This window comes from Sarcophilus harrisii, chromosome 4 (assembly GCF_902635505.1).
Source record: "Sarcophilus harrisii chromosome 4, mSarHar1.11, whole genome shotgun sequence".
Lineage (NCBI taxonomy): Eukaryota > Metazoa > Chordata > Mammalia > Dasyuromorphia > Dasyuridae > Sarcophilus > Sarcophilus harrisii.
In genome coordinates, this window is record NC_045429.1 from 336,699,677 (window position 1) to 336,714,237 (window position 14,561).

Sequence of the window (14,561 nt, forward strand, 5' to 3'; positions counted from 1 at the left end):
ATTCAAATTCAAAACTTTGCTTCATCATTTCTTAATGTCTCATGGAATCATTAGCTTCCTGTTGTCAAATTCTAATTTTAAAAGGAAGTTTTTTTTAGCGAGCTTTTGTCCCTATTTTTCACTTTGGCCAATTCTGTTTTTTCTTCAGTTTCTTTGTGCCTCTTTTACCATATTGTTAATTCACTTTTTATTATTTTCTTGCATCACTCATTTCTTTTTCCATTTTTTACCTACAATTCATATCTTTTTTCAGCTTTTTCCAGAAATTCTTGTTGAGCTTGTGTCCAATGTGCATTTTTCTTTGAGACTTTGCTTATAGCTATTTTTACATTGTTGTCTTCTGAATTTGTATCTTGATCATTCCTGTCATATAGTAGCTTTTTGTGATCCAATTCTTTTGTTGTTGTTGTTTACTCATTTTCTCAGACTATTTTTTCACTTTGAATTTTATGTCAAATTTAGGTTCTACTCATCTAAGGATGAGGAGACACTGTCCCTTAGGGCAGCCTTTTTTGTACTATTGTTTCAGACCTAGTTCTGTGAGCACAGGTTTTTGGTCCTTCAAAAGTGGTATAATCCTGAGAGAAGTTCAATCACTGCTCTCCTTGTCTGTATATTATCTAGGAAGAGCCCTTGCTCCCCTGCAGCCACAAGCACAAGTATTCCTATCTGCTCTCCAAAGTCCACAGCTCATCTTGTTGCCATAAATGCTCTGGGCTGGCTTCTATTCTGGGGTCACAAACTTCTCCTGCTGACCTCCCAGGTCTTCTTGGACTGGAAAAATGTCTCACTAGAAGTAAATTTGATGCATTATTTTAAAATTGTTTGGAACAATATATTGGGAGAATTCAGATGGATTGATGGTTCTACTTCATCATTTTGATTCCATCTTTATCATTTCTCAGAGAATCCAATGATTCCTGAGGGTTTCGAAGTCCTACAACAATCTTATCATGTCTCGGAGAATACAATGATTCCTGAGGGTATATGCAGGTCCATTGTCTGTTTTTATGGCTTGTGGCATACCCATAATTGCAAATGCTTTTATAAGGAATTCAGTGACCACTCGGGCTGTCTTTTTGCTGATGGTAATGCAAAAGTGAATCCTGAAAAAGTGTCTACCACAACATGGATAAAAGACAGATAACCAAAAGATTTATAATGGGTCACATCCATTTGCCAAATTTCATTGGGTCTCAAATCACGAGGGTTTTTCCCTGCAGGCAGTGTAGGAGCAGGAAAAGGAAGGCAAACTGTACAGGCTTTTATTATGCTCCTAGCTTCCTTTCTTATTATTTCAAATTGTAAATGTAAAGCTCAAGCAGCCTGATGATATTTAAAATGAGATTCTTAGGCTTCTTGAAATAAAGGAGTATTGGCCAGCATAGTTAGAAGGCTATTTGCCTTTGAATTACCATCAAAAATAGGACCTGGAAGTCCACTATGAGAGTGGATACAAGATATAAAACTTACCTAGATGCTTTCTCACTTGCTCTTGAAGTTTCTTAAAGAGCTGATATATATTAGAGGCTACAAATTTTATTTGGGCTGTGGCAATTCTTTGTACCACATCTACTGAACAGGCCAAACTAAATATTATATTTATATCTCTTGGATAATAAGTAAGAGCTAGAATGATTGCATACAATTCATTCTGCTGAGTGGACTGAAAAGGACTTCTGACTATCTTTATAGTTAAGTCACGAGAGTATATAGCATAAATTTTATGTTTGGATGCATCTATAAAGATAGTTGGTCCTTTAAGAGGAACTTTAGAAACTTTTTCTTCAAGAATCCATTGCTAATTATGTAATAGTCTGGTTATCTTTAATGGTTGCTGAAAGTTGAGGTGGCTGCGGCAATTTCTTAAAACAAGAAAAAATGAAGTTTGCTACATACATAAACTTCAGGATCTAATGTATTCTAAATTTCTTTAGGGAATGTGTTGTAATTTTATTTAGATAATTTAGATAAAATTACCTACACAATTTTGAGTGTGAATATTTATACCTCAGAAATTGGCAAAAGCCACAAATAATGGTTTAAGGCATATTCATTGTCTAAACCTAAAAAGTGCTAATAGTGAAGATTAAACTTAAAAGCATGTTCTACATAACATATTTTTCCCTAGAGAGACCATTGTTAAACATTTATTAGCAAACCCCTCTCTCTACAAGTCTTGAGCATGCCTTGCTAGGTTTACTTTTGAGAAATGTTTATATATGCATACACAGAGAAACATATATATTTGTACATATTTGTACATATATAAACATTACTCACACATACATCTGTTTATGCATATTATAAATTTATATATGTATATAATAGTCATTACTTTTATTTAATGTAGACTACTTTCCAATTATTTGCACCTAAATTTTTCTATTTCTCTATAGAAATGCTATTACTATATCCTTTCTGCTCCTTTAATAAAATTATTGTTTACTATTTTCTTTGCTCATTTTCTAGGATTTTCTAAGTAAGCCATCATGGTGCCTTCCAGTTGGATGGCAGTTTTGTCTTTTGCCTGTCTTTATGTCTTGAGCTTCTTTTGTCTTGTTGTTCATGTTAGCATTTATAGAATTATATGCAATAATATCAGGGAAAAAGTACATGCTCAAGAATTCCAGGTACTATTTCTCTTAGAACAGGAATTCTTAATCTTTTATATATCATGAATACTCACTGGCTTTCTGGTGAAGCCTATAGATCCCTTCTCAGAATAATGTTTTTATATGCCAAATATTAAATATTTAGGGATTACATAAATTACAAAGGAAAACAATTATATTGAAAAATAAAGTATTTTTTGATCTGAGTTCATAGACACTGCCACTGAAATCTATCTGCAAATTTCATGGAGCAGTGGGGAACACACAGATTCTAACAGCAAAAACTACTGGGAAATTTTCTGAAGCTTTCTGCTGTTCAGAAAAGTAAAAAAAAAAAATCCAGACAATTACTGAAATATATTATTTGGAGAGCAAAGCCAATAAGGACTCCAGCCAAAACAGAAACAAGGGCAATGTAGATAATAGGTAAGCAGTGTTCCCCAGAGACCAGTGGAGCATAGTTTGGGAGAGACTAGAAGACAAAGATCAGCAGGATTAATGAAAAGAAATTAATAGTTTTATAGCTTGTAGCATCAAAGATATGACATCATTCTTCTCTAATATACTCTGGTCCTTTATGTGTCCTTTATGTGTATTGTATCCAATTCATGACCTTTTTGTATTCACTCTCTTTACTTCTGAATGTATTTGTAAGACGTTATTCCCCAGTTTCATTGGAAAGATACTTTACTTATTATACCATTTTTATAAATATTTGTGTCCTGTGACTTATTATTGAAGACAAGCACATCTGGGTAGATCTATGATCATATCATTTTATAGGTAAAAACACATAGAGTATTTTGAATATGGGATAGTCATCCCTGGAGAAACTGGACCTGTAAGTTGGGGAGAAGGTGCTACTAGGCCCTACACATCGTTGAAAGAGGTCTAAATAAAGATCTGGGAAGAATCTAAGGGATAATTTTTTTACCTACCAGAAGATTGGGAAAAACTTCAAGAAGAATAACTTATATTGGGCTTCAAAAAAATTGATTCAGCAGGTAAAGCTAGAGGAAGGATAGTATTCCAGATATAGGAAACAAAACATAATATGGGAAAAGAATAAAGTCTTATTCTAGGATAAGAGTAGTTGTATAAAGTATTACAGAGTTTTACTGGAGGGAAGTAAAATTAGATAAGGTTATGGCACCAGAATATAGAAAACTTTGAATATCAAGAGACTATAAACTCAAGTAGGCAATAGGGAGCCACTCAAAATATTTGAGCACATATTCCTTGTGTATAAGGGAAATTAGTACAGTAATGGTATGAAGGATATGTATAAGAAGAGAAAGAGAAAAGAAGTGAAAGTAAAAAGCACTGTTTAATGGCTATTGCAATAGTCTAGATATATAGTAACAAGTTTCTGCTCAAGACATCTCCTTGAGGAACCAAAATTTTAAGCAAAAACTGGGAATGGTATTCTCTTATCTCAAAGTGATTTTTATTAATTTAGATTTAATCATATATTTATGCATAATATAATTTTTAGTTTCATGCTTTCCTAAATTATTGCTCTCAATACAGTGTTGAATTCTCTCCATCCTGGCTCTTTGAACATACATCATTTCAGTACCAGCCTTGATCATATTTCTCCAAGATTATTGAAATGGCTTCCTATCTGTTTTTCTTTTCTCCAGTTTCTTGCCATCTATTCCATCTTGCATGGCACTGCCAAATTCATCTTCCAAATTTTGCCCAGGCCCTCCTCACTGTGGTTTTAAAAATGTTACTCCCAAGTTCAAAGTACTACTCTGCTGTGTAGAAATATAGTTCACATACCTCATTAGGTATTCCATTGTCCTACAATTCAAAACAAAGGTTCAAATGCAAATCAATCTAACAAAGTAAATAAGACAAAATTCACCACCACCATTTACACACAAGGAACATATCCCCCCACAAGTTTCCAAAACAAATGTTTGTTGTTCAAATTTAAGCTCCTAGAGTCACATCCTAGTTTAAACACCACTCTGTAGCCAATGTTTCCACCTACTGTTTTCCCCAGAGAACTGCTAATATCATCTGCTGAACTGCTTCCTCTACTAAGTTGCCATTTGTTGATTCTCCATTGAGGGTCTAATGTTTTCTGGTGCTTCTCCATTGAACTGCAGCTGCTATATATCACAACTACTTTTACACTGAGTGTTCATAGTTCTTTTATGAGTCAGCCCATCACCTCAGGCCTATGAGCAAAAGCTTCACCTAGTTAAGTAAGGAAACACTTTTTCCAATAGGGGGTTTCCTTTATTGTTTTTACTATTTTTCTTTTTCTTTCTTGGGGAATTTATATCAAGACTGAAAGACACAAGTAGAGAAGTTAAAATGTGCAAGAACGACCCCTTTTCCTTCAAGACTAGAGCAAAGGAAGAAAGGATAAGGAACAATATTAAGATTTGGAGCACAGAACTAGAAAAAAGGAAAGAATAAAGGAAAGCTAAAATGATCTCAGGTATTTTTTTCAAAGAAGTATTTGGTCTTCCTAAGAACAGGGAAGAATTGGGTAGATGAACTGAAAAGAGAGGTGATTGTTTTAAGATTCTAGTTAATGGATGAGTAGATTTTGATCTAGAGTGGTGACAATGGAAATGGAGAAATCAAAATAGATAATGACATTTAAAAATTCACTATGTATAAAGGAAGTGGGAGAAGATAGACTTAAGGAAGACTCCCATGTTTCGAGGACAGCTAGGTGGAACAATGGATAAAGTGACAGGTTTGGAATCAGGAAAACTCATCTTCCTGAGTTCAAATGTGACCTCATACCTGTATGATGCTGACAAATCATTTAACCTATCTGCCTCAGTTTCCTCATCTGTAATAATGAGCTGGAGAAGGAAATTGCAGCTTATTATCTTTGTTAGAAGTATCTTTGTCAAGAAAATCCAAAATGAGGTCATCAAGAGTTGGACACAAATAGAAGGAAAAAAAACCAAAGCTAAAAGACTAAAAGAATGATAATATTAATGACAGGAACAGGCAGGTTCAGAGAGGAAACTAGCATGGAGAAAGAAAAGATAATTATATTTTAGTTATAACTTCTCACCCAGAGAAATTGTCTTGTAAGCTTGGTGGAGTGAGAATATTGATAAATAGACTTTTCCCAAAGTTTTCCATGTTTCTGGGGACTTTGAACTTGAGAAAAAAATTTCCTCCCATTTTCTTCCTTCAGTTCAGAATCCACTCAACTGAAATGAAGAAAAGTTATATAGAGATATGGGGGGAAAAAGATGACTGTGAATCGTAATGGGCCTCCTTGTTTTTTCTTCCAAATATGCAGGGAACTGAAAGATTAGATTCTATCACTGTTATAGAAAGTGGAGAACACAAGCAGGACTGAGACCTGCTGGCATCAAGGAACATAGGAAGAAAGCTGAAAGGACCAAAAGGCTAAGGGAGGTGAGACTTTTGAAATCCAGTTCATATGCATTATCTTCCCTTAACTTATAGCAATCCTAGAACAATATCCTGGATATCTTTTACATATTGTCTTTACCTATTGTATTCCTTTTGTCTTTATATCAATACAAAACCTAGAATAATGTTTTGCATATTATACTTAGTGATTCAGAGACAGAGGAAAACTTAGAGATCATGTAGTCTGACCTTATAATAACAATGAAGTGATTGATATTCAAAAAGGAGAAAAATAACTTGGCAAGGTTATACAGTACATAAATTTTAAATTAAATCAAGGTTCTCTTATGTTCAGTCCATTTCCACTATATTATGATTTGAAAGATAGATACTCAGTCTCTTCTTGATCAACTCTCATAGTTAAATTATCTCTACTTAAGGACCAATCTTTCTTAAATACACTGACTTCATATATTGATGGTTTCTATTGCTGACTGGTAAAGTCAAATTTGTTGTTCAATTTCTTTCCAGTCATATTAAACTCTTTGTGACCCTATCTGAGTTTTCCTTGGCAAAGATATTGGAGTGGTTTGCCATTTCCTTCTCCACATCATTTTACAGATGAGGAAACTGAGGCAAACAAGTGTTAAGAGATTTGTCCAAGCCTCTCCTTGCCTAACTGCTTGTTGGAATGGAGATGCCATTTCTCACAAAATTGTAATAAAATTCCTTTCTACTTTTACCTTGAAAAAAAGAGAGATTTGCTCAGATTCACATAGCTAGTGTCTAAGACCAGATTTGAACTCATCTGCCTGACTACAAACCTGCAACACTATCCACTGTGCCACCTAATTGTCAAATACAGACGAATAAATCTGAACGAAATAGGATTCAAGGAGCTCTGAATAGACCATTTGCCTTGAAAGATAAATTTAACAGTTTGCCATGAAAAGCTGACATAAATTCAAAGGAATATAGATTTCTGAAAGAGACTATATCAAACCCAACTCAAAGAGAAGAAAACTAAAGTCTACAGAAACTAAGTAATTTGATCAATGCAAGTGGCAAAACTGGAATCTGAACAAAGGTCCTTAGATTCCAAATCTAGCATTTGTCCCTTACTCACTTTTCAGAGAATAAGTACTTTTATCCTTCCATAGATATTCAGTATGGCATTTGAGTTTTAATGCCTACTATCTGACAGTTAACATTTCCTGAGAAATAGTTCTGAATATGTCTTATCTTTTGCTTTTCCTTTCCTCTCTCCTCTTCCCAAACACCCAAATTAGCTCCATAGACAAAGTAGGCAGGGATATTTTTATGCAGTAGAAAGTTGTGATCCATATGAAGAACACCTAATCAATTTTCAGCCATTCAGTCTAGCCAGGCCAAAATCAATAAATAGAAAAGAACAGACATGATTATATTGTGCTAGAATAATTGAGTTTATTGGGAGGATAACCTAAGGACTTTTACTGAATCTCTAGAGACAGTTATCAGAAATGACAAAAAAATCATTCTTTTTTATGGTATGATCATCACATCTCTACTAAATGTAGTTATTTTAGAAAATAAGTTATTAAAATGTAATATATCATAAACATTCATCGTTGTGATAATTACATAATTTTGTCTGAACCAATCTGTTTTGTGTTACTTGAGGAAGCATTTCAGTCACAATAGTGTGCCCTGCCCGATTCAAGAGACACTCCAAAAGCAGATGCTGTGCTGAAGGAGCAGGCAGGTGGTGAGGAGTGAGAGACAAGAGTCACAGAGATCAAATTCATATTTTCCTGAAAGTGTACTTTTTGACTGGTGGGAAGTTTTCATATTGTTGTCTAATAGGAAAGCCTGGGAGCAATCAGTTTCTATTTTTGAAGTCTTCAGATGAAACAGTACTGGAGCAGAGTCAGACAGTGCTTGGTCCTTTCCTCCTCTCTCTTCCTTGATATGCTGGGGTCCTTAGCATATGAAAGAATTGCAGGGACCACATCTTGAGCGAGGGGCACAGGGACCACAGGGGCCACAAGGGTTACTAATTGGGCAAGGGCCAATGGGCTTTCCACAGGCATTGGTTGTGGCACAGGGGTTGCAAGGAAGTCTGGAAAGACAAAATTAATGAAGTTGGATTAGTTGGAAGAAGGGTAACTTTTGGTTAAAAGAAAAGGGAACAAAAAGAACTAAAAATCTCCCAGTAGAAGACAAGTTGTGTAAGAATAGATGCTAAGAATATTAACATAGTGCCTGATGCTTGTTTGATTTAACTGGATCATCTTATTATTCTCAATGCCCAGATGAATGCTTGAATAATTTGTTGGATCTGTGATTTCATCAAAGTGAATATGTACTTACTTTGAAGAAGTGAATCATAACCCCTCCATGCCTTCTCTTCTTGTTCAAATCTTGCCCCAACCCTCCCATAAATTCTGCAAGAAAGACTCTTATCTGTGTGCTTACTAATATTCCATGCATGCAAGTACAGCCCTTGTCCAGTACATCTATTATCACTCACTCTCCCTATCTTTGCCAAGATGCATTGACTCCAAGTCTATATTGGAGGGCTCTATGGATCATACATTTACCATTTCAAACCTGCACTCTGCTCTTCAGTATAAATTCCCCATTGATAAATACTACAACCTACTTAGCACCACATTTTCATGGGATCATAGATGTGCATTGGAAGTCCATCTGGTTCAGCTTTCTCATTTTACTGAAGAGGAAACTAAAGCATGAGGAGTGCCTTCCCAAAGTTACAGAAGTAGCAAGAAGCAAAGGTAGGTTTTGAACTCATATCCTCTCCATTTGAAATGATATATTAATTCCTAAAAAAATCACAGTTCCAGGGAAGAAATCACTAATACTGTACTTACTTGCAATCCTCACTCTCCAGCAGACCCTGGTATGTAGCGATTTCACACTCTAGCCGGGCTCTAACATCTAGAAGCACCTGGTACTCTTGGTTCTGCCTCTCCAGATCACCCCGGATCTCAGCCAGCTGGTCTTCAACATTGGTGATCATACACTGTACCTGAGACAGCTGAGAGCTGTAACGGGCTTCAGTTTCTGTCAGAGTATTTTCAAGAGAATCTCTCTGTGATGGATAAGAAAAAAGAAAGTCAGAAACAGAAACTGTTCTTTATTCATGTTATTATTGACCTTCCCCACATTCCCTCATATTTTTCTATCATTCTAGTTTGCCACAAAGCAGAGAACTCTTTTGTTGCCTATATTAAAGAATATGAGAACTGACTAGAATAAGCTATCCAAAACCTACCCATACCTGAACAATAATTGCCTCTATACTACATCAGTCAAATAGTCCCACACAAGCTTTACTGAAAAACCCTTCAGTAATGGATAACCCAGTACCTCCCAAGAGACCATTCTACTTTGGAACAGCTCTAATTGTTGGAAGATGTGGGATTGGGAGGGAGGTTCTGTTATTAATCCTATATTTGATTCTTCAAAACTTCTACCCACTTCCCCTAATAGTGTCTCCCAAGACAAAACAAGTCTTTATTCTTCCATCATATGGCCACCTTTCAAATACCTGAAGAGATTAATCATATCCTTATTAGGTCTTCTACAAGCTAAATATCCTAGTTCTTTTGTTCAGTTCTCATATTGACATGATTGCAATACCTTTCACCAATCTGTTTGCCTTCATCTGGGTACTCTACAGGTTCCTGGCATCCTTTTTTAATGTATGACATATACTTCACACATTTATTCCAGATGAGGTCTGACTAAGAGAGAATACAGAACTTCTCATCTTCCCAGGCCTGGATGTCCCAATCACTTTAGTGTATCTTAAAATTATATAGGCCTTCTTGGCTGCTGCCTCACTCTGTTGACTCACATTAAGCTTACAATTCACTAAAATTCCCAGATCATTTCCAGAAAAACTGCTACATAACCATTACTCCTATAATTTTTTAAATTGATGTTTTGGATCCTAAACTATAATACTTTACATTTATACCTATTAAATTTTATCTCATTTAAATTAGATGAATGTACTTTGTCACCCAGTGTTAAAGTCACCCACCAGATTGTGTTGGGCCTGCAATTCAATCTCCAGAGCATTGACAGTGCGTCTCAGCTCAATGATCTCAGCCTGGCAGTTCTGCAGTTGTTCAGAGCTGGAAACCACCTGCTTGTTCAGTTCCTCTGTCTGAAATGTCACAAAAGGAGAGCATAAGGTGAAAATATGATCTTTAAGGCCCCAGAAAAATTCTAGTTGTGCAGTGGCCATGAGCTAGATCCTTACCTGAGTGGTGAACCACTCTTCCACATCTCTACGGTTGTTCTCCACCACAGTCTCATACTGACACCGGGTCTCATTCAGTATCCTGTTCAGATCCACAGTTGGAGCAGCATCCACTTCCACATTGAGACGCTCCCCAATCTGGCATCGCAGGGTGTTGACTTCCTGAGGAAGCAAAGAGTCAGAGTGAATACAAAGAATTCTGATAACTTTCTTCCCTAAAAGACCTACAAAGTCTTTCTAAGGATTCTATAGATTCCATAGACCACACACTAAAATATTTCCATCGACAAGAGAAAGCACTGGTCATTTTATCTTAGGAGAAAAATCACCATTGGCAGATCTCTACTGCCCAAGTATTTATACTTGGGAAAAGCCCAGGACCAATTAAGTCTAAAGTCTCTTGCAATGGAATCTGGCATTTGATTCCCATGCAACCTCAAACACTCATGGGAAAAAGAAGAGTATCACTATTGGGGAGGAAGGGAAGATGGGAAGAAGGAAAGGAAGGAACAAAGGAATGAAGGAGGGAGGGAGGAAAAGAGGAAGGGAAGGAAGGGAGGAATGGAAAAGGGAGGAAGGGAGAGAGGAAGGGAGGGAGTGAAACATGGAAGGAAAGAGAAAGGGAGGGCAGGGTAAAGAGCAAAAGGACAAAAATGTTTAAGGTGTTCATCCATGGACAGAACTAGTATGTCCAAGAGGCTGTTTGATTCTCTCAGTGAAAGGAGAAGTACTATGAAGGAAAATTTCAGACATTTCTAGTCGTAACCTCCTTCACATATTCTTACAGGCTGCCAAAGAGTCAAAGTGCTTACTCTGTGAAGCAAAACTAACCAAACCACAAATCTGACAGAATTCAGCATACTCTGAGTGTGTGGCCAATGGCACTTTACTCGGATGAAGAATTGTGTTCTGGTTTCTGATCCCAATTATGCCCCTAACTTGTCAGGTGATTTTGGAATACCTCAATAATTCAAACCTCAGCATTCTCTTCTCTGACAAAGGTTTCCAAGGCCTTTCCAGATCTTTCTCCTATTCTTCCTGAAGCCATAAGGATTTCTACCATGAATTCAGAAAAGGAGGCCATGGAAAGCTGCCCTGCTGCTGACCTTATTTCATGAATGTATACATTCGTTTTTCTTTGCTCAGGTGTCTGGCCTCAAGCAGAAAAATTCAAATTCCATATCATGTATCCAATTTACACATTACTCATTCTCTCATTTTATGTAATAGGATTTGTGTTACTAAAATAACTTCCCTAGATCCTTGGGGCATAATAAATGGCTTCTCTGCCTCCTACCCCCACTTACTACACTACAAGTTCTATCATGTGGAGTCCCACAGGTGCTCAGCATGCCTTACCTGCTCGTGGTTCTGCTTGAGACAGAGCAGCTCCTCCTTCAGGGACTCCACTTTAGCCTCCAGATCAGACTTGCACAGAGTCAGATTATCCAGAATCCTGCGCAGGCTGTTGATGTCAGCCTCCACTAGCTGGCGCAGGGACAACTCAGTCTCATACCTGTGACACCCCCGGGAGGTGATGATTAGTAGAGAGAAGGGTGGGAATAAGTTCTGACTTGGGACTCTGCAGTTTTTCTGTTATAGTTTTTATTTGACTTTTTCTAATTAGGACCTAGGAATTATAGCAGCCATTTCTGTCTATTTCTTTAATCACCTTTACACAAGATGTCTCAAGTCTCAGTTCAGCTAGTTTTCAACTGCACTGAGACTTTTGGGACACCTTACATTGAATCCCCTCAGGATAGCTTTCTGTGCTTCTCCAAGCTCCCCTCCCTTTAAAGCTTAGACATCAGATAGAACACTATTTAATATGTATACAAATCATCAAAAAGTGATGAACGTAGTATTAGGAAAAAGAAGTTCAGTAATCATTTGTATTCCCAAGAAAAAAACCACATGCCTGAGATTTGTTCTAGATGAAACAAGGGAAACAGCATGATGGAGTGGATTTGGAAATGACCTGTTTTCTCACCACGGAATCTAAGTCAAGTCACTTCAACTCCTCTGAGTCTTAATTATCTCAACACATAAAAAGGATTGGACAAGAGCTCTCCCAAAGACCCTTCTAGCATTGAAGATCTCTGATTCCAATAGATTTCTGGTGAAAATTCAAGGAAAAAGCCATGAGTTCTATTAATGACAGGCAGGGGAGGAAGCAGACCAGGAAAATTAATGGGAAAAGAGAGGCAGCTTTGGTATAATGGAAAGATTATTGGATTTCCAAGTCCAGAACTTAAGGTCTGGGTTCTAATTAAGGTTTTGCTGCAACTACCTGTGTGACCTTGAAATTCAGGTCACATCTCTATGCTTCAGTTTATCTGTAAAAGGAGGAAACTCAATGATATGACCTAAGGTCACTTCCAATTCTAGATCTATTGCTTCTTTAGTGATACCTGCTTGGAATTTGGACTAGTAGCTTCATTCCATGACTTCTATTTCTTCAAATAGGAGAAATGAAATTGTACCAAAAGACCCCGAGGTCCCTCCCATCCCTGATTTTTATAAGTTCACCAATAGCCTCTGCTTCACCATGACAACTCACTTGGTCCTGAAGTCATCAGCAGCCAGCTTAGCATTGTCGATTTGTACCACCAACCTGGCGTTCTCAGACTTGGTGCACAAGATCTGGAATATTCCAACACAGCACACAGGAAACAAGGTGTTAGAGCAACTAGTCATTTATGAGCTTTATACAACTAGACCCCTTGACCACTGTATCTAAGCAATATAAAAGGGGATGGCTGATTGACCACAGTATCCTTACTAGATTGTAAAAAGTCATTCACTGCCCATAGGGATGTACTCGAAACTCAGAAAATCATTTATGAAAAATGTTATCAGGTAAGTCTCTCCCCAATATTACTGTTCTACATGAAAATTATCATGGACCCCATCCATTTTTTGTGTCTCTTACAACATCCTCCTATCCTTTCCCAAACTACACATACACACATACTTCCAAACACTCCTACTCTTGTTTCCTCACAGCTAACTAGCCCATAAAAACCACTTTTGAGCAGAATCTATGGATTTTACCTTTTTGTATCCCTAGCATTTATCATAGTGCCTGACACCAAATAGGCACTTTGTAAATGTTTACTTATCGACTAGGAAAATAGGAAACACATATTGGCTGAGATTAAAGATTACCCCTCCTCCAAAAAAATTTCTGTTCCCTGCTAAGATCTCCTCTCCAGAGTTGTTTTGTCAATGAAGAACTTCATGTGTCTAGCTTCAAAGAAGTAGAATAATTAAAGCCCTCATGGCAACCCTCATTAATTTAGTTTGGTGGACAAGGTGATAATGTTGCTTTGCTACCTAACTGTGGTGTCCTCATTCCTGAGAATTAGCTTAACTTTGCCTCTGACTCTTTTTACATATGGCAAAAGTCATAGACCATTTTATTCTTTTATTTGATAGTCCCAAAAAACGGTGCAACAAAAGCTTAATAAATGTTCAGGTTGACTAAAGCCTAAATTAAGAAAGATGAATGAGGTTCATTCAGAAAAATTAAACTAACTTTTTTCAACACCATTTTTCATCTATCTGGCCAATAACTAAGAAATTCCACTCTCTTTGTTGAATGAACTGGTAGTGCTCAGAAGGAACTCATAATTACAGCTCTCTTATGCAAAGTACTGTTAACTTCTATATCATTAGCATCGTGTAAATATTCATACTTAACAGGTCACTGAAAGACAGAGTATGAAATGGCCAAAAAACTTAATGATTGAAAAAATGTAATGATTGAAAATGTCATTGCCAATTTCAAAAGCCTTAAATTTAAATGGAATTTGTTTTGTCTAGTTTCATAATACAAGTGGTTTCTCATTTATGATTTCATCTCTATCAAGTCTTAGAATGACTTTGTGCTGCCCAACTACCCAATACCTTCTGCTGGAGCTCCTCAATGATCCTGAAGTAGTTCTGGTAGTCTGGACACACATAGGGGACCTGCTGTTGGCACCACTCCCGGATCCTAGACTCCAGCTCAGCATTCTCCCTCTCCAGTTGCCGAACCTTCTCCAGGTAGTTAGCCAGGCGGTCATTCAGGAACTGCATGGTCTCCTTCTCATTGCCATTGAAGGAGCCTTCACAGAACCAGCCACAGGTGCCTATATTGGAAGGGATGTTGCAGGCCCCAGGAAGGGTGCAGCCATGGCAGCTGGGAGGCAGGCAGGGCCTAGAAGCGCAGCTGGTACGGCAGCTGATGCTGGGCAGGCAACAGTTGTAAGGCATGGTGGTGAGTAGGATGGTGGGTTGTTTGGTTAGGTGCAGAAGACTCCTCTCTAGAG

General features: G+C 37.2%; 1 protein-coding gene and 1 long non-coding RNA gene across 3 annotated transcripts in view; one reads left to right on the forward strand and one right to left on the reverse strand.

Annotated features, from left to right (window-relative positions):
- The window catches only part of LOC116423309, a 29,737-nt gene extending 20,776 nt beyond the window's left edge, over positions 1–8,961 (forward strand). Inside the window, exons 3-6 of one of the 2 annotated variants that reach the window (XR_004233866.1) lie at positions 4,916–5,070; positions 5,899–6,017; positions 8,648–8,752; positions 8,869–8,961. This is a non-coding gene — a long non-coding RNA (uncharacterized LOC116423309). The remainder of the gene's footprint in view (positions 1–4,915; positions 5,071–5,898; positions 6,018–8,647; positions 8,753–8,868) is intronic. The other variant, XR_004233865.1, reaches the window with a different exon arrangement.
- Positions 7,771–14,561, reverse strand: LOC100930528 (keratin, type I cuticular Ha3-I). The gene is made up of 7 exons (XM_012548294.3): positions 14,158–14,561; positions 12,809–12,891; positions 11,608–11,764; positions 10,249–10,410; positions 10,027–10,152; positions 8,849–9,069; positions 7,771–8,076 (listed from the first exon to the last, which is right to left on the reverse strand). The coding sequence occupies exons 1-7, from the start codon at positions 14,503–14,505 to the stop codon at positions 7,938–7,940; spliced, it is 1,236 nt and encodes a 411-aa protein (XP_012403748.1). The 5' UTR covers positions 14,506–14,561; the 3' UTR covers positions 7,771–7,937.

Excerpts from the sequence above, each read along its gene's own strand:
- LOC100930528 (XM_012548294.3), bottom strand. The coding sequence starts at position 14,505 with ATGCCTTACAACTGTTGCCTGCCCAGCATCAGCTGCCGTACCAGCTGC. Across the intron at positions 11,765-12,808 it reads GCTGATGACTTCAGGACCAA|GTATGAGACTGAGTTGTCCC; the intron begins GTGAGTTGTCAT and ends GGGGTGTCACAG. Across the intron at positions 10,411-11,607 it reads TCAAGCAGAACCACGAGCAG|GAAGTCAACACCCTGCGATG; the intron begins GTAAGGCATGCT and ends TTGCTTCCTCAG.